The sequence below is a fragment of the Epinephelus lanceolatus genome, chromosome 21 (genome assembly GCF_041903045.1).
Source record: "Epinephelus lanceolatus isolate andai-2023 chromosome 21, ASM4190304v1, whole genome shotgun sequence".
NCBI classification, from domain to species: Eukaryota; Metazoa; Chordata; class Actinopteri; order Perciformes; family Serranidae; genus Epinephelus; species Epinephelus lanceolatus.
This window is the reverse complement of record NC_135754.1, coordinates 39752501-39776709: the sequence shown is the minus strand read 5'-3', so window position 1 is coordinate 39776709 and position 24209 is coordinate 39752501. Positions and strand designations below refer to the sequence as shown.

At 45.8% G+C, this 24209-nt stretch overlaps 1 protein-coding gene across 7 annotated transcripts in view; it reads left to right on the top strand.

Moving 5' to 3' along the window:
• The window catches only part of jakmip3 (Janus kinase and microtubule interacting protein 3), a 53495-nt gene that overhangs the window by 4926 nt on the left and 24360 nt on the right, over positions 1-24209 (top strand). For 5 of the 7 annotated variants that reach the window (XM_078163225.1, XM_078163224.1, XM_078163226.1 and 2 more), the window contains exons 2-6: positions 2676-2879; positions 2971-3213; positions 4853-5092; positions 20169-20369; positions 22174-22287. In XM_078163225.1, the coding sequence (XP_078019351.1) occupies positions 2745-2879; positions 2971-3213; positions 4853-5092; positions 20169-20369; positions 22174-22287 (933 nt within the window). In that variant the 5' untranslated portion in view covers positions 2676-2744. The remainder of the gene's footprint in view (positions 1-2675; positions 2880-2970; positions 3214-4852; positions 5093-20168; positions 20370-22173; positions 22288-24209) is intronic. The other 2 variants (XM_078163228.1, XM_078163227.1) reach the window with 1 other exon arrangement.

The window sequence follows — 24209 nt, the reverse complement described above, 5'->3', positions numbered from 1 at the left end:
ACTCATAGTGGTGGTGGTGTTGTACTCATAGTGTTGTTGTTGTTGTTGTACTCATAGTGTTGTTGTACTCATAGTGGTGTTTTTGTTGTACTCATAGTGTTGTTGTTGTTGTTGTTGTTGATGATGATGATGTTGTTGTTGTTTCACTAATAGTGTTATTGTTGTTGTTTCACTCATAGTGTTGTTGTAGTCATAGTGGTGTTTTTGTTGTACTCATAGTGTTGTTGTTGTTGTTGTTGTTGTTTCACTCATAGTGTTGTACTCATAGTGGTGTTGTAGTCATAGTGGTGTTTTTGTTGTACTCATAGTGTTGTTGTTGTTGTTGTTGTTTCACTCATAGTGTTGTACTCATAGTGTTGTTGTACTCATAGTGGTGTTTTTGTTGTGCTCATAGTGTTGTTGTACTCATAGTGGTGTTTTTGTTGTACTCATAGTGTTGTTGTTTCACTCATAGTGTTGTTGTACTCATAGTGTTATTGTTGTTGTTGTTCTACTCATAGTGTTGTTGTACTCATAGTGGTGTTTTTGTTGTACTCATAGTGTTGTTGTTGTTGTTGATGTTGTTGTTTCACTCATAGTGTTGTTGTACTCATAGTGGTGTTTTTGTTGTACTCATAGTGTTGTTGTTTCACTCATAGTGTTGTACTTATAGTGTTGTTGTACTCATAGTGGTGTTTTTGTTGTACTCATAGTGTTGTTGTACTCATATTGTTGTTCTACTCAGTGTTGTTGTTGTTGTTGTTGTTGTTGTACTCTTAGTGTTGTTGTTTGATGCATAGTATTGTTGTACTCATGTTGTTGTTGTTCTCATAGTGTTGTTGTACCTATGGTGTTGTACTCATAGTGTTGTTGTTCTTGTACTTGTAGTGTTGTTGTTCTTGTAGTATTTTCTGTTACAGTACTGTTATAAAGCTGTGTGTTTGTCCTGAAGTGAAGCTGACCTCAGATCTGCCCATCAACAGGAAGTAACAACTCAGACATGAAATATGGTTCTGGTTCATTAAAACTGAATTGAGAGGCGGTCTGCAGACAATGTGAGTTCAATATACTGAAGTAACAACAACAACTTTATCCGTCATTATATCAGAAACCATACAATAACACGTCAAACTCCCTGTGGAGCACAAAACACGTCAACAAATATATAAAAAATTTAAAAAATAACTAAGTAAAAAGAAGACACAACAAGAAAATAATAGGCACAATAATAATAAAATAATGTGTGTGTGTGTGTGGGGGGGGGGGGGGTGACTGAATCAGTCACACATTGTAGTTATTGATCAATCAATCAATTAATCAATCAATTTTATTTATAAAGCCCAATATCACAAATCACAATTTGCCTCACAGGGCTTTACAGCATACGACATCCCTCTGTCCTTAAGACCCTCACAGCTGATCAGGAAAAACTCCCCAAAAAACCCTTTAACGGGGAAAAAAAACGGTAGAAACCTCAGGAAGAGCAACTGAGGAGGGATCCCTCTTCCAGGACGGACAGATGTGCAAGAGATTCAACAGCTCTCAGGTAGACTCAGGTGTCTCAGGTGTTTCTTCATCTGGTTGTGCAGGTTTTTATGGTGTGTAGCGCCTCCCAGAGGACAGATGTGTAAACACTAGATGTCCAGCATGAGAAGCATCTAACAGGAATTGTTAATGTTGTTTCCTACAGGCAGCAGTGTGGATGTCTTTCAGGTTGTGGAGTTGTGTGTTCAGTTCAGTTCTGATGTTTTGTAGGAATGTTTTGTCTGGAGCTGTACAGCTGATACACACTGAGCCCTGAGCAGGATGCTGCACTGCCGCTTGCAGCCATCTTAGTCTGATGAACGCGAAATAAAGCGTCCTGCAGCAGTCAGCAGGATTCATTAACTCTGTCATCACAACAGCTGAGAGGGAAAACAGTTTTTCCAGGAGACCTCCCGATTTGTCCGAGGACTAGACTTCAAATGAACTTCAAATGGCTTTGAAAATGAATGTTTAGGGTGGTTTTAGGACAGGTTCACTCATGGCCACAGGCAGCAGTGTTAAGCCAGGCAGGGGAAAGACAAACTCTCTGAAAATTAGCAATCATCACTATTTTGGTCTAGCCACTCTATTTCATCATAAACAACCCAGAAATGGGGATCAAAGTGCAAAATACCGGACTTCTCCTTTAAAGAAAATTAGAACACAGACATGAAACACATTTTAAGATTTAATGTGACCTAAACTTTCATTAGATATCTTAAGACACACAGATGTCACACATAGAAAACAGTTGATATTTGTCTCTGTTAATTCTGACCAAAACAATTTAAGGTGACTGAACTCTAACCATGGATCAGATGATTTTTTTTTTTTTAATTTTTCCCCATTAAAGGGTTTTTTGGGGAGTTTTTCCTGATCAGCTGTGAGGGTCATAAGGACAGAGGGATGTCATATGATGTAAAGCCCTGTGAGGCAAATTGTGATTTGTGATATTGGGCTTTATAAATAAAATTGATTGATTGATTGATTGATTGATGATTTAAGGTAACTGAACTCTAACCACAGATTGGATGATTTAAGGTAACCAAACTCTAACCAGGGATCAGACGATTTAAGGTGACTGAACTCTAACCACAGATCAGATTGTTGTGGTAGGTGATGTCACAATGACTGATGTGTGTGCTCATGGTTGTGTATTTGTGTGTTGACAGGTCCAGATGTAGTCAAACTTCAGATTGACAGACAGCTCATTGGGGGGGCAGAGCCTTCAGGTGGTGGTGATGTCAAAGAGAGGAGCAGGGGTGCGTGGGAAGGGGGAGCGACCTGATGCCATGGCAACTCTTCAAGCAGCCAATGAGGAGCTGAGAGCCAAACTGACAGACATCCAGATAGAACTACAACATGAAAAGAACAAGGTAAGGACTACAGAACCCAGAGTACTGTTGTGGTCACCATTACCCTTACTGCTGCTGGTGTTGTAGTTCTCATGCAAATGTTGACCCTCAGGTCAGCCGTCTGGAGAGGGAGAAGAGTCAGGAGCTGAAGGCGGAGCATCACCGGGCGACGGTTGCCGTGACAGAGCTAAAGACCAAACTCCATGAGGAGAAGCAGAAGGAACTGGCTGTTACCAGGGAGACGTTACTACGGCAACATGAGATGGAGCTAATGAGAGTCATCAAGATCAAAGATGGAGAGATTCAACGTCTGAACGGACTGGTGCTAACACTGAGGGACGGATCCACAGACAAGGTGACGCATCTGATCCACATCTGTCTGTCTGTCAGTCTATCTGCACATCTGTCTGCACATCTGTCTGTCTGTATATCTGTCTGCACGTCTGTCTGTGTCTGTATATCTGTCTGTGTGTTTCTGTCTGTCAGCACATCTGTCTGCAGGTCTGTCTGTATATCTATCTGTCTGTCTGTCTGTGTTTCTGTCTGTCAGCACATCTGTCTGTCTGTCTGTCTGTCTATCTGTCTGTCTGTATAGCTGTCTGTATAGCTGTCTGTCTGTCTGTCTTCATATCCATCAGTCCATTTTCAGACTTTTGGTTTAAATAAAAACAGACTCCAGCTCTCAGTTTTACTTTACCACAAAATAAATTAGCTGTTAGCTTCCTTTCTCTGTTAGTTAGCACAACTATTAGCATGACTATTAGCACAACTGTTAGCACAACTATTAGCACAACTGTTAGCATGACTATTAGCACAGCTGTGAAGGTGGAACATTTGCAAGCTACAAAATACTAAAAAAAAACCTTTCAGGGGCCGTTTTCATACAAGTTATGTGATGAGGAAATCTTGATTTGTGCTTGTTGTGTACATGTCATAATGATGTGTTCATGATGAGCTCAGGAGGAGTTCTGGTTTATATGATCCAGGACAGGTGCTCGATCCTGAATTTATTGCTCTGTAAATGTTCTGGAATCACTGCTGGACTGACTCCTGTTGGGACTCCAAACTGTCAGCCAGTTAATGAAACCAGTCTCATAAAATACACTAAACTATCAATTTGGAACTTTGATTGATAATTTCATAAATAACTGTCACCAAAATGACCTCATTAATGGTGAAGACAGGACGATGTTCAAGTTCTTGATGAAGCAATTGCTGATTCAGAGTTACCCAACATTAAAAAGATGGTGTTTGATTCACAAAGACAACAAGCAAAACAAAACACACACATCCTAACGAGTAGCGACATACACCTGTGTGTGTGTGTGTGTGTGTGTGTGTGTGTGTGTGTGTGTGTATGTGTGTGTGAGACAGAGGTTGTCTGCTGTGCGGAGACCACGTTCAGGTAAGAGTCTTTTCTGCTGATGCTGCAGGAGACAGGTGAGAAGGTGGAGCAAAGGTGGAGCAGGTCCTCCTCCGAGGAGGAGCCAGATGGAGAGCAGAAGCTTCTCTATTAGTGGGCTTAGTGACATCACAGGTCACATGTCACATTAGTGCCCAATCACGTTTGAAGCTGGGTCCATGGGCAGGAAGTCACACTGAGGTGTGACATGAAGCATCATGGGAGTTTGAGTGCTAAATGGCTGTCCTTTGTCTGATGAACAAATGAGGCTAGAAAAGTTATTTGGATGGGTCTGGGTTCACATGTTCAGTTTGTTCATGCGTCCAGTTTGTTCATGTGTCCAGTTTGTTCATGTGTCCAGTTTGTTCATGTCTCCAGTTTTCTCACATGTCCAGTCCTCCTCTTGTCTCCAGGTGTGTGGGATAATTTAACTCCCCCTCTTGTCTCCAGGTGTGTGGGATAATTTAACTCCTCCTCTTGTCTCCAGGTGTGTGGGATAATTTAACTCCTCCTCTTGTCTCCAGGTGTGTGGGATAATTTAACTCCTCAGGAGTGAAATAATGTTCAGATTCTTTGTACTCTTGTTCCTCAGGTGAGGAGTGCCCTGCTAGCGGAGGTGGAGGAAGCAAGGAGGAGCTGGGAGGCGGAGCGGTGTCGCCTCCAGCAGGAGGTTCAGGAGCTGCGAGGAGCAAAGAGGAGTGCTGAGGAGGCTCTGACATCAGCTCAACAGGCCTGCCAGGCCCGAGCAGCCGAACTGCGATCAGCTCATCACCAACACCAGGAGGAGCTGAACAAGACTAAGAGAGACTGTGAGAGGGAGATCCGCCGACTGGTACGAGTCACTGTCACACACACCCCACTGTTTACACACTCACATGACGATGCCCTGGTACCCCCACCCCCGGCTCCATGGTCATCATGTCTAATACAGACCATAATATCCTTTCATTTTGCCATGGTAACGATGGTTGAATTCTTGGAATATTCCTCCTGACTGAATGAAGCTTCAGAGTATCTCACAAAACAACCTTCAGCTTCAGGTCAGAAATAACTAACTTTGAAACATCACTCAAGTTAATAAAGTTTCAATCAGCTGAAATCAGAACAGACGACAGCGTTCACACACAACTCTGCACTCAGTGAGGACACACACCCAATAATGACTCCATTATTACAGAGACAAAAACACAGACTGAGACAGACACAGAGTGGTACCACACAACCAAGAGTCACACACTGATGGGTACTACACACTGTACACACTGTATCTTGTGTTTCGGGCTGAGGTTTCAGACTGAGGTTTCAGACTGAGGTTTCAAACTGAAGTTTCAGGCTGAAGTTTCAGACTGAGGTTTCAGGCTGAGGTTTCAGGCTGAGGTTTCAGGCTGAGGTTTCAGACTGAGGTTTCAGGCTGAGGTTTCAGGCTGAGGTTTTAGACTGAGGTTTCAGGCTGAGGTTTCAGGCTGAGGTTTTAGACTGAGGTTTCAGACTGAGGTTTCAGGCTGAGGTTTTAGACTGAGGTTTCAGACTGAGGTTTCAGACTGAGGTTTCGGACTGAGGTTTCAGGCTGAGGTTTTAGACTGAGGTTTCAGACTGAGGTTTCGGACTGAGGTTTCAGACTGAGGTTTCAGACTGAGGTTTCAGACTGAGGTTTCAGGCTGAGGTTTTAGACTGAAGTTTCAGGCTGAGGTTTCAGACTGAGGTTTCAGACTGAGGTTTCAGACTGAAGTTTCAGACTGAGGTTTCGGACTGAGGTTTCAGACTGAGGTTTTAGGCTGAAGTTTTAGGCTGAGGTTTCAGACAGAGGTTTTAGGCTGAGGTTTCAGGCTGAGGTTTCAGACTGAGGTTTCAGACTGAGGTTTTAGGCTGAAGTTTCGGACTGAGGTTTTAGGCTGAGGTTTCAGGCTGAGGTTTCGGACTGAGGTTTTGGACTGAGGTTTCAGGCTGAGGTTTCAGGCTGAGGTTTTAGGCTGAAGTTTCGGACTGAGGTTTCAGACTGAGATTTCAGGCTGAGGTTTTAGACTGAGGTTTCAGACTGAGGTTTCAGACGGAGGTTTTAGGCTGAAGTTTCGGACTGAAGTTTCAGACTGAGGTTTCAGACTGAGGTTTCGGACTGAGGTTTCAGGCTGAGTTTTCAGGCTGAGGTTTCAGACTGAGGCTTCAGGCTGAGTTTTCAGGCTGAGGTTTCGGACTGAGGTTTCAGACTGGTTTCAGGCTGAGGTTTCAGACTGAGGTTTTAGGCTGAGGTTTCAGGCTGAGGTTTCAGACTGAGGTTTCAGACTGAGGTTTCAGGCTGAGGTTTTAGACTGAGGTTTCGGACTGAGGTTTCAGGCTGAGTTTTCAGGCTGAGGTTTCAGATTGAGGTTTCAGGCTGAGGTTTCAGGCTGAGGTTTTAGACTGAGGTTTCAGACTGAGGTTTCAGGCTGAGGTTTCAGGCTGAGGTTTTAGACTGAGGTTTCAGACTGAGGTTTCAGTCTGAGGTTTCGGACTGAGGTTTCAGGCTGAGGTTTTAGACTGAGGTTTCAGACTGAGGTTTCGGACTGAGGTTTCAGACTGAGGTTTCAGGCTGAGGTTTCAGGCTGAGGTTTCAGACTGAGGTTTCAGACTGAGGTTTCAGGCTGAGGTTTTAGACTGAGGTTTCAGACTGAGGTTTCAGGCTGAGGTTTTAGGCTGAAGTTTTAGGCTGAGGTTTCAGACAGAGGTTTTAGGCTGAGGTTTCAGGCTGAGGTTTCAGACTGAGGTTTCAGACTGAGGTTTTAGGCTGAAGTTTCGGACTGAGGTTTTAGGCTGAGGTTTCAGGCTGAGGTTTCGGACTGAGGTTTTGGACTGAGGTTTCAGGCTGAGGTTTCAGGCTGAGGTTTTAGGCTGAAGTTTCGGACTGAGGTTTCAGACTGAGATTTCAGGCTGAGGTTTTAGACTGAGGTTTCAGACTGAGGTTTCAGACGGAGGTTTTAGGCTGAAGTTTCGGACTGAAGTTTCAGACTGAGGTTTCAGACTGAGGTTTCGGACTGAGGTTTCAGGCTGAGTTTTCAGGCTGAGGTTTCAGACTGAGGCTTCAGGCTGAGTTTTCAGGCTGAGGTTTCGGACTGAGGTTTCAGACTGGTTTCAGGCTGAGGTTTCAGACTGAGGTTTTAGGCTGAGGTTTTAGACTGAGGTTTCAGACTGAGGTTTCAGACTGAGGTTTCAGGCTGAGGTTTTAGACTGAGGTTTCGGACTGAGGTTTCAGGCTGAGTTTTCAGGCTGAGGTTTCAGATTGAGGTTTCAGGCTGAGGTTTCAGGCTGAGGTTTTAGACTGAGGTTTCAGACTGAGGTTTCAGGCTGAGGTTTCAGGCTGAGGTTTTAGACTGAGGTTTCAGACTGAGGTTTCAGTCTGAGGTTTCGGACTGAGGTTTCAGGCTGAGGTTTTAGACTGAGGTTTCAGACTGAGGTTTCGGACTGAGGTTTCAGACTGAGGTTTCAGACTGAGGTTTCAGGCTGAGGTTTCAGGCTGAGGTTTCAGACTGAGGTTTCAGACTGAGGTTTCAGGCTGAGGATTTAGACTGAGGTTTCAGACTGAGGTTTCGGACTGAGGTTTCAGGCTGAGGTTTTAGACTGAGGTTTCGGACTGAGGTTTCAGGCTGAGTTTTCAGGCTGAGGTTTCAGACTGAGGTTTCAGACTGAGGTTTCAAACTGAAGTTTCAGGCTGAAGTTTCGGGCTGAGGTTTCAGACTGAGGTTTCAGACTGAGGTTTCAGATTGAAGTTTCAGGCTGAAGTTTCGGGCTGAGGTTTCAGGCTGAGGTTTCAGACTGAGGTTTCAGACTGAGGTTTCAGACTGAGGTTTTAGACTGAGGTTTCAGACTGAGGTTTCAGACTGAGGTTTCAGACTGAGGTTTCAGGCTGAGGTTTCAGGCTGAGGTTTTAGACTGAGGTTTCAGACTGAGGTTTCAGGCTGAGGTTTTAGGCTGAGGTTTCAGACTGAGGTTTCAGTCTGAGGTTTCGGACTGAGGTTTCGGGCTGAGGTTTCAGACTGAGGTTTCGGACTGAGGTTTCAGACTGAGGTTTCAGGCTGAGGTTTCAGACTGAGGTTTCAGACTGAGGTTTCAGACTGAAGTTTCAGGCTGAGGTTTCAGACTGAGGTTTCAGGCTGAGGTTTCAGGCTGAGGTTTTAGACTGAGGTTTCAGACTGAGGTTTCAGGCTGAGGTTTCAGGCTGAGGTTGTAGACTGAGGTTTCAGACTGAGGTTTCAGACTGAGGTTTCGGACTGAGGTTTCAGGCTGAGGTTTTAGACTGAGGTTTCGGACTGAGGTTTCAGACTGAGGTTTCAGGCTGAGGTTTTAGACTGAGGTTTCAGACTGAGGTTTCAGACTGAGGTTTCGGACTGAGGTTTCAGGCTGAGGTTTTAGACTGAGGTTTCGGACTGAGGTTTCAGGCTGAGTTTTCAGGCTGAGGTTTCAGATTGAGGCTTCAGACTGAGGTTTCAGGCTGAGTTTTCAGGCTGAGGTTTCAGACTGAGGTTTCAGAGTGAGGTTTCAGACTGAAGTTTCAGACTGAGGTTTCAGGCTGACGTTTCAGACTGAAGTTTCAGACTGAGGTTTCAGACTGAGGTTTCAGTCTGAGGTTTCAGACTGAAGTTTCAGACTGAGGTTTTAGGCTGAGGTTTTAGGCTGAGGTTTCGGACTGAGGTTTCAGTCTGAGGTTTCGGACTGAAGTTTCAGACTGAGGTTTCAGGCTGAGGTTTTAGGCTGAGGTTTCGGACTGAGGTTTCAGACTGAGGTTTCGGACTGAGGTTTTAGACTGAGGTTTCAGGCTGAGGTTTCAGGCTGAGGTTTCAGACTGAGGTTTCAGGCTGAGGTTTCAGGCTGAGGTTTCAGACTGAGGTTTCAGGCTGAGGTTTCAGACTGAGGTTTCAGACTGAGGTTTCGGACTGAGGTTTCAGACTGAGGTTTTAGGCTGAAGTTTTAGGCTGAGGTTTCAGACAGAGGTTTTAGGCTGAGGTTTCAGGCTGAAGTTTCGGACTGAGGTTTTAGGCTGAAGTTTCGGACTGAGGTTTCAGACTGAGGTTTTAGGCTGAGGTTTCAGGCTGAGGTTTCAGACTGAGGTTTTGGACTGAGGTTTCAGGCTGAGGTTTCCGACTGAGGTTTCAGGCTGAGGTTTCAGACTGAGGTTTCAGGCTGAGGTTTCAGGCTGAGGTTTCAGACTGAGGTTTTAGGCTGAGGTTTTAGGCTGAGGTTTCAGGCTGAGGTTTCAGACTGAGGTTTTAGGCTGAGGTTTCAGGCTGAGGTTTCAGACTGAGGTTTTAGGCTGAGGTTTTAGGCTGAGGTTTCAGGCTGAGGTTTCAGGCTGAGGTTTCAGACTGAGGTTTTAGGCTGAGGTTTCAGGCTGAGGTTTCAGACTGATGTTTTAGACTGAGGTTTTGGACTGAGGTTTCAGGCTGAGGTTTCAGACTGAGGTTTCGGACTGAGGTTTTAGGCTGAAGTTTCGGACTGAGGTTTCAGACTGAGGTTTCGGACTGAGGTTTCGGACTGAGGTTTCAGACTGAGGTTTCAGGCTGAGGTTTTAGGCTGAAGTTTCGGACTGAGGTTTCAGACTGAGGTTTCAGGCTGAGGTTTCAGGCTGAGGTTTTAGGTTGAAGTTTCGGGCTGAGGTTTCAGACTGAGGTTTCAGGCTGAGGTTTCAGACTGAGGTTTCAGACTGAGATTTCAGGCTGAGGTTTTAGGCTGAGGTTTCGGACTGAGGTTTCAGGCTGAGGTTTCATGCTGAGGTTTCAGGCTGAGGTTTTAGGCTGAGGTTTCAGACTGAGGTTTTAGGCTGAGGTTTCAGGCTGAGGTTTCAGGCTGAGGTTTTAGGTTGAAGTTTCGGGCTGAGGTTTCAGACTGAGGTTTCGGACTGAGGTTTCAGACTGAGGTTTCAGGCTGAGGTTTCAGACTGAGGTTTCAGGCTGAGGTTTCAGGCTGAGGTTTCAGACTGAGGTTTCAGACTGAGGTTTCAGGCTGAGGTTTCAGACTGAGGTTTCCGACTGAGGTTTCAGGCTGAGTTTTCAGGCTGAGGTTTCAGGCTGAGTTTTCAGGCTGAGTTTTCAGGCTGAGGTTTCGGACTGAGGTTTCAGACTGGTTTCAGGCTGAGGTTTCAGACTGAGGTTTCAGACTGAGGTTTCAGGCTGAGGTTTTAGACTGAGGTTTCGGACTGAGGTTTCAGGCTGAGTTTTCAGGCTGAGGTTTCAGACTGAGGTTTCAGGCTGAGGTTTCAGACTGAGGTTTCAGGCTGAGGTTTCAGGCTGAGGTTTTAGACTGAGGTTTCAGACTGAGGTTTCAGGCTGAGGTTTCAGGCTGAGGTTTTAGACTGAGGTTTCAGACTGAGGTTTCAGTCTGAGGTTTCGGACTGAGGTTTCAGGCTGAGGTTTTAGACTGAGGTTTCAGACTGAGGTTTCGGACTGAGGTTTCAGACTGAGGTTTCAGACTGAGGTTTCAGGCTGAGGTTTCAGGCTGAAGTTTCAGACTGAGGTTTCAGGCTGAGGTTTTAGGCTGAGGTTTCGGACTGAGGTTTCGGACTGAGGTTTCAGACTGAGGTTTTCGGCTGAGGTTTCAGGCTGAGGTTTCAGACTGCGTTTTTAGGCTGAGGTTTCAGTCTGAGGTTTCAGACTGAAGATTCAGACTGAGGTTTCAGGCTGAGGTTTTAGGCTGAGGTTTCGGACTGAGGTTTCAGACTGAGGTTTCGGACTGAGGTTTCAGACTGAGGTTTTAGGCTGAGGTTTCAGGCTGAGGTTTCAGACTGAGGTTTTGGACTGAGGTTTCAGGCTGAGGTTTCCGACTGAGGTTTCAGGCTGAGGTTTCAGACTGAGGTTTCAGGTTGAGGTTTCAGGCTGAGGTTTCAGACTGAGGTTTCAGGCTGAGGTTTCAGGCTGAGGTTTCAGGCTGAGGTTTCAGACTGAGGTTTCAGGCTGAGGTTTCCGACTGAGGTTTCAGGCTGAGGTTTCAGACTGAGGTTTCCGACTGAGGTTTCAGGCTGAGGTTTCAGACTGAGGTTTCAGACTGAGGTTTTAGGCTGAGGTTTCAGACTGAGGTTTCAGACAGAGGTTTTAGGCTGAGGTTTCAGGCTGAGGTTTCAGACTGAGGTTTCAGACAGAGGTTTCAGGCTGAGGTTTCAGGCTGAGGTTTCAGACTGATGTTTTAGACTGAGGTTTTGGACTGAGGTTTCAGGCTGAGGTTTCAGACTGAGGTTTCGGACTGAGGTTTTAGGCTGAAGTTTCGGACTGAGGTTTCAGACTGAGGTTTCGGACTGAGGTTTCGGACTGAGGTTTCAGACTGAGGTTTCAGGCTGAGGTTTTAGGCTGAAGTTTCGGACTGAGGTTTCAGACTGAGGTTTCAGACTGAGATTTCAGGCTGAGGTTTTAGACTGAGGTTTCAGACTGAGGTTTCAGACGGAGGTTTTAGGCTGAAGTTTCGGACTGAAGTTTCAGACTGAGGTTTCAGACTGAGGTTTCGGACTGAGGTTTTAGGCTGAGGTTTTAGGCTGAGGTTTCAGGCTGAGGTTTCAGGCTGAGGTTTCGGACTGAGGTTTCAGGCTGAGGTTTCAGGCTGAGGTTTCAGACTGAGGTTTTAGACTGAGGTTTCAGGCTGAGGTTTTAGACTGAGGTTTCAGACTGAGGTTTTAGACTGAGGTTTCAGGCTGAGGTTTCAGACTGAGGTTTTAGACTGAGGTTTCAGGCTGAGGTTTTAGACTGAGGTTTCAGGCTGAGGTTTTAGACTGAGGTTTCAGACTTAGGTTTTAGACTGAGGTTTCAGGCTGAGGTTTCAGGCTGAGGTTTTAGACTGAGGTTTCAGACTGAGGTTTCAGACTGAGGTTTTAGACTGAGGTTTCAGACTGAGGTTTCAGACTGAGGTTTCAGGCTGAGGTTTCAGGCTGAGGTTTCAGGCTGAAGTTTCGGGCTGAGGTTTCAGACTGAGGTTTTAGGTTGAAGTTTCAGACTGAGGTTTCAGACTGAGGTTTCGGACTGAGGTTTCAGACTGAGGTTTTAGGCTGAGGTTTCAGACTGAGGTTTCAGACTGAGGTTTGAGGCTGAGGTTTGAGGCTGAGGTTTTAGGTTGAAGTTTCGGGCTGAGGTTTCAGACTGAGGTTTCAGGCTGAGGTTTCAGACTGAGGTTTCAGACTGAGATTTCAGGCTGATGTTTTAGGCTGAGGTTTCGGACTGAGGTTTCAGGCTGAGGTTTCAGGCTGAGGTTTTAGGCTGAGGTTTCAGACTGAGGTTTTAGGCTGAGGTTTCAGACTGAGGTTTCAGGCTGAGGTTTCAGACTGAGGTTTTAGGCTGAGGTTTCAGACTGAGGTTTCAGACAGAGGTTTTAGGCTGAGGTTTCAGTCTGAGGTTTCAGACTGATGTTTTAGACTGAGGTTTTGGACTGAGGTTTCAGGCTGAGGTTTCAGACTGAGGTTTCGGACTGAGGTTTTAGGCTGAAGTTTCGGACTGAGGTTTCAGACTGAGGTTTCAGACTGAGGTTTCGGACTGAGGTTTCAGACTGAGGTTTCAGGCTGAGGTTTTAGGCTGAAGTTTCGGACTGAGGTTTCAGACTGAGGTTTCAGACTGAGATTTCAGGCTGAGGTTTTAGACTGAGGTTTCAGACTGAGGTTTCAGAAAGAGGTTTTAGGCTGAAGTTTCGGACTGAAGTTTCAGACTGAGGTTTCAGACTGAGGTTTCGGACTGAGGTTTTAGGCTGAGGTTTTAGGCTGAGGTTTCAGGCTGAGGTTTCAGGCTGAGGTTTCGGACTGAGGTTTCAGGCTGAGGTTTCAGGCTGAGGTTTCAGACTGAGGTTTTAGACTGAGGTTTCAGGCTGAGGTTTTAGACTGAGGTTTCAGACTGAGGTTTTAGACTGAGGTTTCAGGCTGAGGTTTCAGACTGAGGTTTTAGACTGAGGTTTCAGGCTGAGGTTTTAGACTGAGGTTTCAGGCTGAGGTTTTAGACTGAGGTTTCAGACTGAGGTTTTAGACTGAGGTTTCAGACTGAGGTTTTAGACTGAGGTTTCAGGCTGAGGTTTCAGGCTGAGGTTTTAGACTGAGGTTTCAGACTGAGGTTTCAGACTGAGGTTTTAGACTGAGGTTTCAGACTGAGGTTTCAGGCTGAGGTTTCAGGCTGAGGTTTCAGGCTGAAGTTTCGGGCTGAGGTTTCAGACTGAGGTTTCAGGCTGAGGTTTTAGGCTGACGTTTCAGACTGAGGTTTCAGGCTGAGGTTTCAGGCTGAGGTTTCAGACTGAGGTTTCAGACTGAGGTTTCAGTCTGAAGTTTCAGACTGAGGTTTCAGGCTGAGGTTTTAGGCTGAGGTTTCGGACTGAGGTTTCAGACTGAGGTCTCGGACTGAGGTTTCGGACTGAGGTTTCAGTCTGAGGTTTCAGACTGAAGTTTCAGACTGAGGTTTCAGGCTGAGGTTTTAGGCTGAGGTTTCGGACTGAGGTTTCGGACTGAGGTTTCAGACTGAGGTTTTAGGCTGAGGTTTCAGGCTGAGGTTTCAGACTGAGGTTTTGGACTGAGGTTTCAGGCTGAGGTTTCCGACTGAGGTTTCAGGCTGAGGTTTCAGACTGAGGTTTCAGGCTGAGGTTTCAGGCTGAGGTTTCAGACTGAGGTTTCAGGCTGAGGTTTCAGGCTGAGGTTTCAGACTGAGGTTTCAGGCTGAGGTTTCCGACTGAGGTTTCAGGCTGAGGTTTCAGACTGAGGTTTCCGACTGAGGTTTCAGGCTGAGGTTTCAGACTGAGGTTTCAGGCTGAGGTTTCAGACTGAGGTTTTAGGCTGAGGTTTCAGACTGAGGTTTCAGACAGAGGTTTTAGGCTGAGGTTTCAGGCTGAGGTTTCAGACTGAGGTTTCAGACAGAGGTTTCAGACTGAGGTTTCAGGCTGAGGTTTCAGACTGAGGTTTCGGACTGAGGTTTTAGGCTGAAGTTTCGGACAGAGGTTTCAGACTGAGGTTTCGGACTGAGGTTTCGGACTGAGGTTTCAGACTGAGGTTTCAGGCTGAGGTTTTAGGCTGAAGTTTCGGACTGAGGTTTCAGACTGAGGTTTCAGACTGAGATTTCAGGCTGAGGTTTTAGACTGAGGTTTCAGACTGAGGTTTCAGACGGAGGTTTTAGGCTGAAGTTTCGGACTGAAGTTTCAGACTGAGGTTTCGGACTGAGGTTTCAGACTGAGGTTTCAGGCTGAGGTTTTAGGCTGAAGTTTCGGACTGAGGTTTCAGACTGAGGTTTCAGACTGAGATTTCAGGCTGAGGTTTTAGACTGAGGTTTCAGACTGAGGTTTCAGACGGAGGTTTTAGGCTGAAGTTTCGGACTGAAGTTTCAGACTGAGGTTTCGGACTGAGGTTTTAGACGGAGGTTTTAGGCTGAAGTTTCGGACTGAGGTTTCAGACTGAGGTTTCGGACTGAGGTTTTAGGCTGAGGTTTTAGGCTGAGGTTTCAGGCTGAGGTTTCAGACTGAGGTTTCGGACTGAGGTTTCAGGCTGAGGTTTCAGGCTGAGGTTTCAGACTGAGGTTTTAGACTGAGGTTTCAGGCTGAGGTTTTAGACTGAGGTTTCAGACTGAGGTTTTAGACTGAGGTTTCAGGCTGAGGTTTCAGACTGAGGTTTTAGACTGAGGTTTCAGGCTGAGGTTTTAGACTGAGGTTTCGGGCTGAGGTTTTAGACTGAGGTTTCAGACTTAGGTTTTAGACTGAGGTTTCAGGCTGAGGTTTCAGGCTGAGGTTTTAGACTGAGGTTTCAGACTGAGGTTTCAGACTGAGGTTTTAGACTGAGGTTTCAGACTGAGGTTTCAGACTGAGGTTTCAGGCTGAGGTTTCAGGCTGAAGTTTCGGGCTGAGGTTTCAGACTGAGGTTTTAGGTTGAAGTTTCAGACTGAGGTTTCAGACTGAGGTTTCGGACTGAGGTTTCAGACTGAGGTTTTAGGCTGAGGTTTCAGACTGAGGTTTCAGACTGAGGTTTGAGGCTGAGGTTTGAGGCTGAGGTTTTAGGTTGAAGTTTCGGGCTGAGGTTTCAGACTGAGGTTTCAGGCTGAGGTTTCAGACTGAGGTTTCAGACTGAGATTTCAGGCTGAGGTTTTAGGCTGAGGTTTCGGACTGAGGTTTCAGGCTGAGGTTTCAGGCTGAGGTTTCAGGCTGAGGTTTTAGGCTGAGGTTTCAGACTGAGGTTTTAGGCTGAGGTTTCAGACTGAGGTTTCAGGCTGAGGTTTCAGACTGAGGTTTTAGGCTGAGGTTTCAGACTGAGGTTTCAGACAGAGGTTTTAGGCTGAGGTTTCAGGCTGAGGTTTCAGACTGATGTTTTAGACTGAGGTTTTGGACTGAGGTTTCAGGCTGAGGTTTCAGACTGAGGTTTCGGACTGAGGTTTTAGGCTGAAGTTTCGGACTGAGGTTTCAGACTGAGGTTTCAGACTGAGGTTTCGGACTGAGGTTTCAGACTGAGGTTTCAGGCTGAGGTTTTAGGCTGAAGTTTCGGACTGAGGTTTCAGACTGAGGTTTCAGACTGAGATTTCAGGCTGAGGTTTTAGACTGAGGTTTCAGACTGAGGTTTCAGACGGAGGTTTTAGGCTGAAGTTTCGGACTGAAGTTTCAGACTGAGGTTTCAGACTGAGGTTTCGGACTGAGGTTTTAGGCTGAGGTTTTAGGCTGAGGTTTCAGGCTGAGGTTTCAGGCTGAGGTTTCGGACTGAGGTTTCAGGCTGAGGTTTCAGGCTGAGGTTTCAGACTGAGGTTTTAGACTGAGGTTTCAGGCTGAGGTTTTAGACTGAGGTTTCAGACTGTGGTTTTAGACTGAGGTTTCAGGCTGAGGTTTCAGACTGAGGTTTTAGACTGAGGTTTCAGGCTGAGGTTTTAGACTGAGGTTTCAGGCTGAGGTTTTAGACTGAGGTTTCAGACTGAGGTTTTAGACTGAGGTTTCAGACTGAGGTTTTAGACTGAGGTTTCAGGCTGAGGTTTCAGGCTGAGGTTTTAGACTGAGGTTTCAGACTGAGGTTTCAGACTGAGGTTTTAGACTGAGGTTTCAGACTGAGGTTTCAGGCTGAGGTTTCAGGCTGAGGTTTCAGGCTGAAGTTTCGGGCTGAGGTTTCAGACTGAGGTTTTAGGTTGAAGTTTCAGACTGAGGTTTCAGACTGAGGTTTCGGACTGAGGTTTCAGACTGAGGTTTTAGGCTGAGGTTTCAGACTGAGGTTTCAGACTGAGGTTTGAGGCTGAGGTTTGAGGCTGAGGTTTTAGGTTGAAGTTTCGGGCTGAGGTTTCAGACTGAGGTTTCAGGCTGAGGTTTCAGACTGAGGTTTCAGACTGAGATTTCAGGCTGAGGTTTTAGGCTGAGGTTTCGGACTGAGGTTTCAGGCTGAGGTTTCAGGCTGAGGTTTTAGGCTGAGGTTTCAGGCTGAGGTTTCAGGCTGAGGTTTTAGGTTGAAGTTTCGGGCTGAGGTTTCAGACTGAGGTTTCGGACTGAGGTTTCCGACTGAGGTTTCAGGCTGAGGTTTCAGACTGAGGTTTCAGGCTGAGGTTTCAGACTGAGGTTTCAGGCTGAGGTTTCAGGCTGAGGTTTCAGACTGAGGTTTCAGGCTGAGGTTTCCGACTGAGGTTTCAGGCTGAGGTTTCAGACTGAGGTTTCAGGCTGAGGTTTCAGACTGAGGTTTCAGGCTGAGGTTTCAGGCTGAGGTTTCAGACTGAGGCTTCAGGCTGAGGTTTCAGGCTGAGGTTTCAGGCTGAGGTTTCCGACTGAGGTTTCAGGCTGAGTTTTCAGACTGAGGTTTCAGGCTGAGGTTTTAGGCTGAGGTTTCAGACTGAGGCTTCAGGCTGAGGTTTCAGGCTGAGGTTTCAGACTGAGGTTTCAGGCTGAGGTTTCAGGCTGAGGTTTTAGGCTGAGGTTTCAGGCTGAGGTTTCGGACTGAGGTTTCAGGCTGAGGTTTCAGACTGAGGTTTCAGGCTGAGGTTTCAGGCTGAGGTTTCAGACTGAGGTTTTAGACTGAGGTTTCAGGCTGAGGTTTCAGGCTGAGGTTTTAGACTGAGGTTTTAGACTGAGGTTTCAGACTGAGGTTTCAGACTGAGGTTTCAGGCTGAGGTTTCAGACTGAGGTTTCAGACTGAGGTTTCAGACTGAGGTTTCAGGCTGAGGTTTTAGACTGAGGTTTCAGACTGAGGTTTCAGACTGAGGTTTCAGGCTGAGGTTTCAGGCTTAGGTTTCAGACTGAGGTTTTAGGCTGAGGTTTCAGGCTGACGTTTCAGGCTGAGGTTTTAGGTTGAAGTTTCGGGCTGAGGTTTCAGACTGAGGTTTCAGACTGAGGTTTCAGGCTGAGGTTTCAGACTGAGGTTTCAGGTTGAGGTTTCAGGCTGAGGTTTCAGACTGAGGTTTCCGACTGAGGTTTCAGGCTGAGGTTTCAGACTGAGGTTTCAGGCTGAGGTTTCAGGCTGAGGTTTCAGACTGAGGCTTCAGGCTGAGGTTTCAGGCTGAGGTTTTAGGCTGACGTTTCAGGCTGAGGTTTCAGGCTGAGGTTTCAGGCTGAGGTTTCAGACTGAGGTTTCAGGCTGAGGTTTCAGGCTGAGGTTTTAGGCTGAGGTTTCAGGCTGAGGTTTCAGGCTGAGGTTTCGGACTGAGGTTTCAGGCTGAGGTTTCAGGCTGAGGTTTCGGACTGAGGTTTCAGACTGAAGTTTCAGGCTGAGGTTTTAGGCTGAGGTTTCAGGCTGAGGTTTCGGACTGAGGTTTCAGACTGAAGTTTCAGACTGAGGTTTTAGGCTGAGCTTTCAGACTGAGGTTTCAGGCTGAGGTTTCGGACTGAGGTTTCAGGCTGAGGTTTCAGGCTGAGGTTTCAGGCTGAGGTTTTAGGCTGAGGTTTCAGACTGAAGTTTCAGGCTGAGGTTTCAGGCTGAGGTTTCAGACTGAAGTTTCAGGCTGAGGTTTTAGGCTGAGCTTTCAGGCTGAGGTTTTAGGCTGAGGTTTCAGACTGAGGTTTCAGACTGAGGTTTCAGACTGAAGTTTCAGGCTGAGGTTTTAGGCTGAGCTTTCAGGCTGAGGTTTTAGGCTGAGGTTTCAGACTGAGGTTTCAGGCTGAGGTTTTAGGCTGAGGTTTCACACTGGTTTCAGACTGAGGTTTCAGACTGAGGTTTCGGACTGAGGTTTCAGACTGAGGTTTCAGGCTGAGGTTCCAGACTGAGGTTTCAGACTGAGGTTTCAGGCTGAGGTTTCAGACTGAGGTTTCAGGCTGAGGTTTCATGCTGAGGTTTCAGACTGAGGTTTCAGACTGAGGTTTCAGGCTGAGGTTTCAGACTGAGGTTTCAGGCTGAGGTTTTAGGCTGAAGTTTCACACTGGTTTCAGACTGAGGTTTCAGGCTGAGGTTTCAGACTGAGGTTTCAGACTGAGGTTTCAGGCTGAGGTTTCGGACTGAGGTTTCAGACTGAGGTTTCGGACTGAGGTTTCAGACTGAGGTTTCAGGTTGAGGTTCCAGACTGAGGTTTCAGACTGAGGTTTCAGGTTGAGGTTTCAGACTGAGGTTTCAGGCTGAGGTTTCACACTGGTTTCAGACTGAGGTTTCAGACTGAGGTTTCGGACTGAGGTTTCAGACTGAGGTTTCAGGCTGAGGTTCCAAACTGAGGTTTCAGACTGAGGTTTCAGGCTGAGGTTTCAGACTGAGGTTTCAGGCTGAGGTTTCACACTGGTTTCAGACTGAGGTTTCAGACTGAGGTTTCAGGCTGAGGTTTTAGGCTGAAGTTTCACACTGGTTTCAGACTGAGGTTTCAGACTGAGGTTTCAGACTGAGGTTTTGAGCTGAGGTTCCGGGCTGAGGTTTCAGACTGAGGTTTCAGGCTGAAGTTTCAGACTGAGGTTTCAGACTGGTTTCGGACTGAGGTTTAAGGCTGAAGTTTCAGGCTGAGGTTTCAGACTGGTTTCAGACTGAAGTTTCAGACTGGTTTCGGACTGAGGTTTCAGGCTGAAGTTTCAGGCTGAAGTTTCAGACTGGTTTCGGACTGAGGTTTTAGACTGAGGTTTCAGACTGAGGTTTCAGACTGAGGTTTCAGACTGGTTTCAGACCGAGGTTTTGGACTGATGTCGCCGGTGCAGCGCTCTGTTTCATTGATGAGTTTGACTGTACAATAAACTGCTCCATCAGTTTGACAGTGAGCTCATCACTTTGTTGAGGCGTTCCATCGTGATTGAATCGACTGAATTGAGTGAAATCAAAACACAATGAGGTGATTTGTCTCGTGCTTTGTTCAGACAGACAAACAAGTGAATGATTTCAGCCTCCTAACAACCTAAAGTATGACAAACAGCTTTGTGGTTTTCACAGGTCCATGTGGTTCTGAGGGTCAAAGACTCAGATTAGGTTCCAGTTATTCTGAGTCGAGTCAGGACTGTTTTTACTGCTGCAGGTGTCTGTGTCCACGTGTCTGGACCCTGATGGACCCGATCGTCACCGCTGTCGGCTCTGATCACATATTTTTATCACAGCAGGAGAATACAGTTTGTGTGTAGAAAACAGAGGGGGACAGTGAGGACAGAAATGGAGACAGTTTTTTGGTAACGTCAGTTTTTATTATAAATTTGTCCCTGAATATAAAAACTAAATATTTTATGAGCTTTACTCGACGCTATTTTTATCTCAGTGTTCGTCAACTGATCCAGTGAATGAGGCTGCTGGTGTCCTCTGTCTTCTCTGTCCGAGTCGAGGATGTTTTAGACCCTCAGGTCTGTTCGAGTCCTCCATCGAGTTGGGTTCAGCCCCGCCCCTTACTTGTGTGTCTGACTAACTCCGTCTCTTACCTGTCTGACTGACCCCTCTGAGCTAACCTGACTAACCCTGTCCTGACTAACCTGTCTGTCTTCTGTCTCTAACTGGTCTGTCTGTGTGTGTGTGTGTGTGTGTGTGTGTGTCTGTGTGTGTGTGTGTCTGTGTGTCTGTCTGTGTCTGTCTGTCTGTCTGTCTGTGGTTCTGTGTGCAGATGGATGAGATAAAGCTGAAGGACAGAGCTGTCAGTGTTTTGGATAAAGCCCTGGGGCTGCAGGCTGGACACGCCCACCGCCTCCAGCTGCAGACTCAGGCTGCCGAGCAGCAAATCGCAGCCCTGAGAGACGCACAGAGGGTGGGACTTAACCACCTAGGCCAAGCCCTTAACCCCGCCCCTAACACTTCTCCTCACATTGTAAGCTCCGCCTCTGCTCGTACTGCATGAAATAACTTCACTTCATGTCACAGTTTAACCACAACATGTTAACTGGTCATCATCATGGTGAACATCAGGTTCCGCCTCCTTCCGAACATGGATATAAAAACATAAACGCCTCATTGGCTGCTGGGTCACACGTCGGTTGTGCCGCCATGTGGGAGAGGGCAAGTCTTCCTGTAAAGAAATGACAGTAAACAGGAGCTGCAGTTTTGCTGGATAAAAAGTTTCTCAGCTCAGTGAGTCGGTTTTATATTTCAGGGTTTATGATTTAAGTTTTATTCAGTTTGTAGTTTCTGCTGGACACTGAGTGGAGGAGTGTCAGACTGACGTCAGCTGAACTACCTTGCATGGTTAATAACTCCATCACTTTAGAACGGACACCAGAAGAACACGTGTTCTTTGTTTAGATTGAATAATGTGTGTGTTTAATTGTTTGCAACAAATAATGGCTTGCAACATTAGCATGCTAGCTATGTTAGCTTTGGCTGATTGCTAACATGTAGGAACAAACTTCTATGATCCATCGTCTGTTTGAGAATGTGTTCTTCTGGTGTCCATTCTAAAATGATGGAGTTAATGAGCAGACGTCATTAGTTAGCTAGATTAAAAGTCGTCTACTTCCAGACGTCTTCACAAACATTAACCAGGACAATAAAAACAATAACATTATTCCTCACAATGATGAATTATTATTCACCATGTAAGATAGTTCAGCTGATGTCAGTCTGACACTCAGCGTCCAGCAGAAACTACAGACTGAATAAAACTTTAAATCTGTTGCAGATCATAAACCCTGAAATATAAAACCGACTCACTGAGCTGAGAAATAAAAACAATATAGAATTTTATATCCAGAAAAAACTGCAGCTCCAGTTTACTGCCATTTCTTTACAGGAAGTCTTGCCCTCTCCAACATGGTAGCCTTGCTGACGTGCCACTGTAATGGGCTGACAGTCAATATGGCGTCTTAGTTTGTATGTCTATGCTTCAGAGTCATCATGACATCATCGAACGCATGATCACTGCTCAGTCTCAGTAAGGACTCAGGTGGATCCTCCAGTCCTCAGTATCCCACAGTCCACTGCTCCCTTTTCACTGGACCAATGACAATCCTCCATCTTTAATTTGAGATTTAATAAACGGACAGCGACAGGTGCAGTGAACGGATTCTGTCTGATGATGTCACAAACTGTGACTGAAATCACAAACTGTGACATCACCTTGCCTGCAGTGACCAGGATGTTTTCATGCAGAGAGCTGACATGATGACGTCGCTCTGTCGAGAGCTGATGTGCATCAGTGCTGGTGAATCCTGACGTGTTTGGTTCAGACACCGCCGATGTGTGTGTGTGTCACTCTGTACGGTCCACCTCTCTGCTTCCTGTGTCTCTGATTGGACCATAACAAAGCGCTGCTGCTTCGTCTGTCTGAAGTTTAAATGTTTTAAACACTGAACTCTGTCGGATGATTAAAGTTCATACTCTGATACTTCAGCTGTTTGTTAATGAAGTACAAATACTACTGTTAAAACTACAACACATCCTGTCACAGGTAGAATCCATACTGCTGTCATTTATTCTACAGTCAGACACAGCTGTGTTATTGGCTGTGAGAGAAGAAGTGCATCCTGGGAGTCGTAGTTGTCTTCTGTCCTTCAGTCTTTATGTCCTCACACATCTTCACATTTTTATGTCCATCAGCAACACAGAAATGAAGCAACACGGTTACTGCAGGAACCTGAACTGTGTGTGTGTGTGTGTGTGTGTGTCTGTGTGTGCAGTCTCAGGAGGACCGGGACACTCGGAGGTTTCAGTTAAAAATCGCAGAGCTCAGCGCTGTTGTCAGGAAGTTGGAGGATCGAAACGCTCTGCTGTCTGAGGAACGCAACGAACTGGTAACAAACACACATACACATTATACACACACACACACACACACACACACACACACTGGACACACACGTTTCTATACATGTGAGGACCCCCACTGACATTATTCAGTTCCTAGACCCCAAACCAGAACTAGAACCTTAACCAACAGAGTCTGGACCTTCAAATGATCCATGTCCTCACAGTGTAGAAATGTCCTCAGGATGCAGACATGTCCTCACGATGTAGAAATGTCCAATGTAGAAATGTCCTCAGGGTGCAAACAAATCCTCACAATGCAGAAATGTCCTCAGGGTGCAGACAAGTCCTCACAATGCAGAAATGTCCTCAGGATGCAGAAATGTCCTCACAGTGTAGAAGTGTCCTCACAATGTAGAAATGTCCTCAGGATGCAGACATGTCCTCACAATGCAGAAATGTCCTCACAGTGTAGAAATGTTCTCACAATGCAGACATGTCCTCACAATGTAGAAATGTCTTCACAATGTAGAAATGTCCTCAGGGTGCAGACATGTCCTCACAATGCAGAAATGTTCTCAGGATGCAGACATGTCCTCACGATGCAGAAATGTCTTCACAATGTAGAAATGTCCTCAGGATGCAGACATGTCCTCACAATGCAGAAATGTCTTCACAATGTAGAAATGTCCTCACAATGCAGAAATGTCCTCAGGATGCAGACATGTCCTCACAATGCAGAAATGTCCTCAGGATGCAGACATGTCCTCACGATGCAGAAATCAGTTTTAACCATGTGCATTATTTGCTGTTGTTTCAGTGTTGGCCGCTGTGGCCTTCTTATGGTTGTATTGTCCTAATGTTGTCTTTATGTTAACTGTGGTTTGTCTTCTGTTTTTTTGTTTGTTTGTTTGTTTTTTGGTTTGTTTTTCTTTGCTGTATATTGCTGTATTGTTTGTTTTTGTCTACTGGTTTCTGTTTTTGTGTATTGTTGAGTTCATGTTTGTTATATGTTTGGACCCCCTCGAAAATGAGATGATGCATCTCAAGGGGTTATCCAAATAAATAAATTTCATTCAAATGTCCAGGATGCAAACATGTCCTCACGATTCAGACATGTCCTCACAATGTAGAAATGTCCTCAGGATGCAGACATGTCCTCACAATGTAGAAATGTCCTCACAATGTAGAAATGTCCTCAGAGTGCAGACATGTCCTCACAATGTAGAAATGTCCTCAGGATGCAGACATGTCCTCACAATGTAGAAATGTCCTCACAATGTAGAAATGTCCTCAGAGTGCAGACATGTCCTCACAATGTAGAAATGTCCTCACAATGTAGAAATGTCCTCAGGATGCAGACATGTCCTCACAATGTAGAAATGTCCTCAGAGTGCAGACATGTCCTCACAATGTAGAAATGTCCTCAGGATGCAGACATGTCCTCACAATGTAGAAATGTCCTCACAATGTAGAAATGTCCTCAGGATGCAGACATGTCCTCACAATGTAGAAATGTCCTCAGAGTGCAGACATGTCCTCACAATGTAGAAATGTCCTCAGGGTGCAAACATCCTCAGGATGCAGACATGTCCTCAGTGCTAAGGTTAAAACTCAAACTAGTTCTCACCGATTCAGACATAAAGACAAACTTTATCACCATAAATCCTCAGAATCTGTTTTATTTACTGTATTTTTCATAATCCAGTCAGACAACTTACATTTAAATGTTTAACTGCCTGAGCCAGCTCGCAGGCACTGCTCCATTCTGTGTATGTATTCCTATTTTAGTGTTTTATGTATATTTATTATTATAACCTGTATTTTGTAATAGGTGTGTATTTGAATGTGTATCTGGATGTCTATTTTGTAACAGGTGTGTATTTGAGTGCATCTGGATGTGTATTTTGTAACAGGTGTGTATTTGAGTGCATCTAGATTTGTATTTTGTAACAGGTGTGTATTTGAG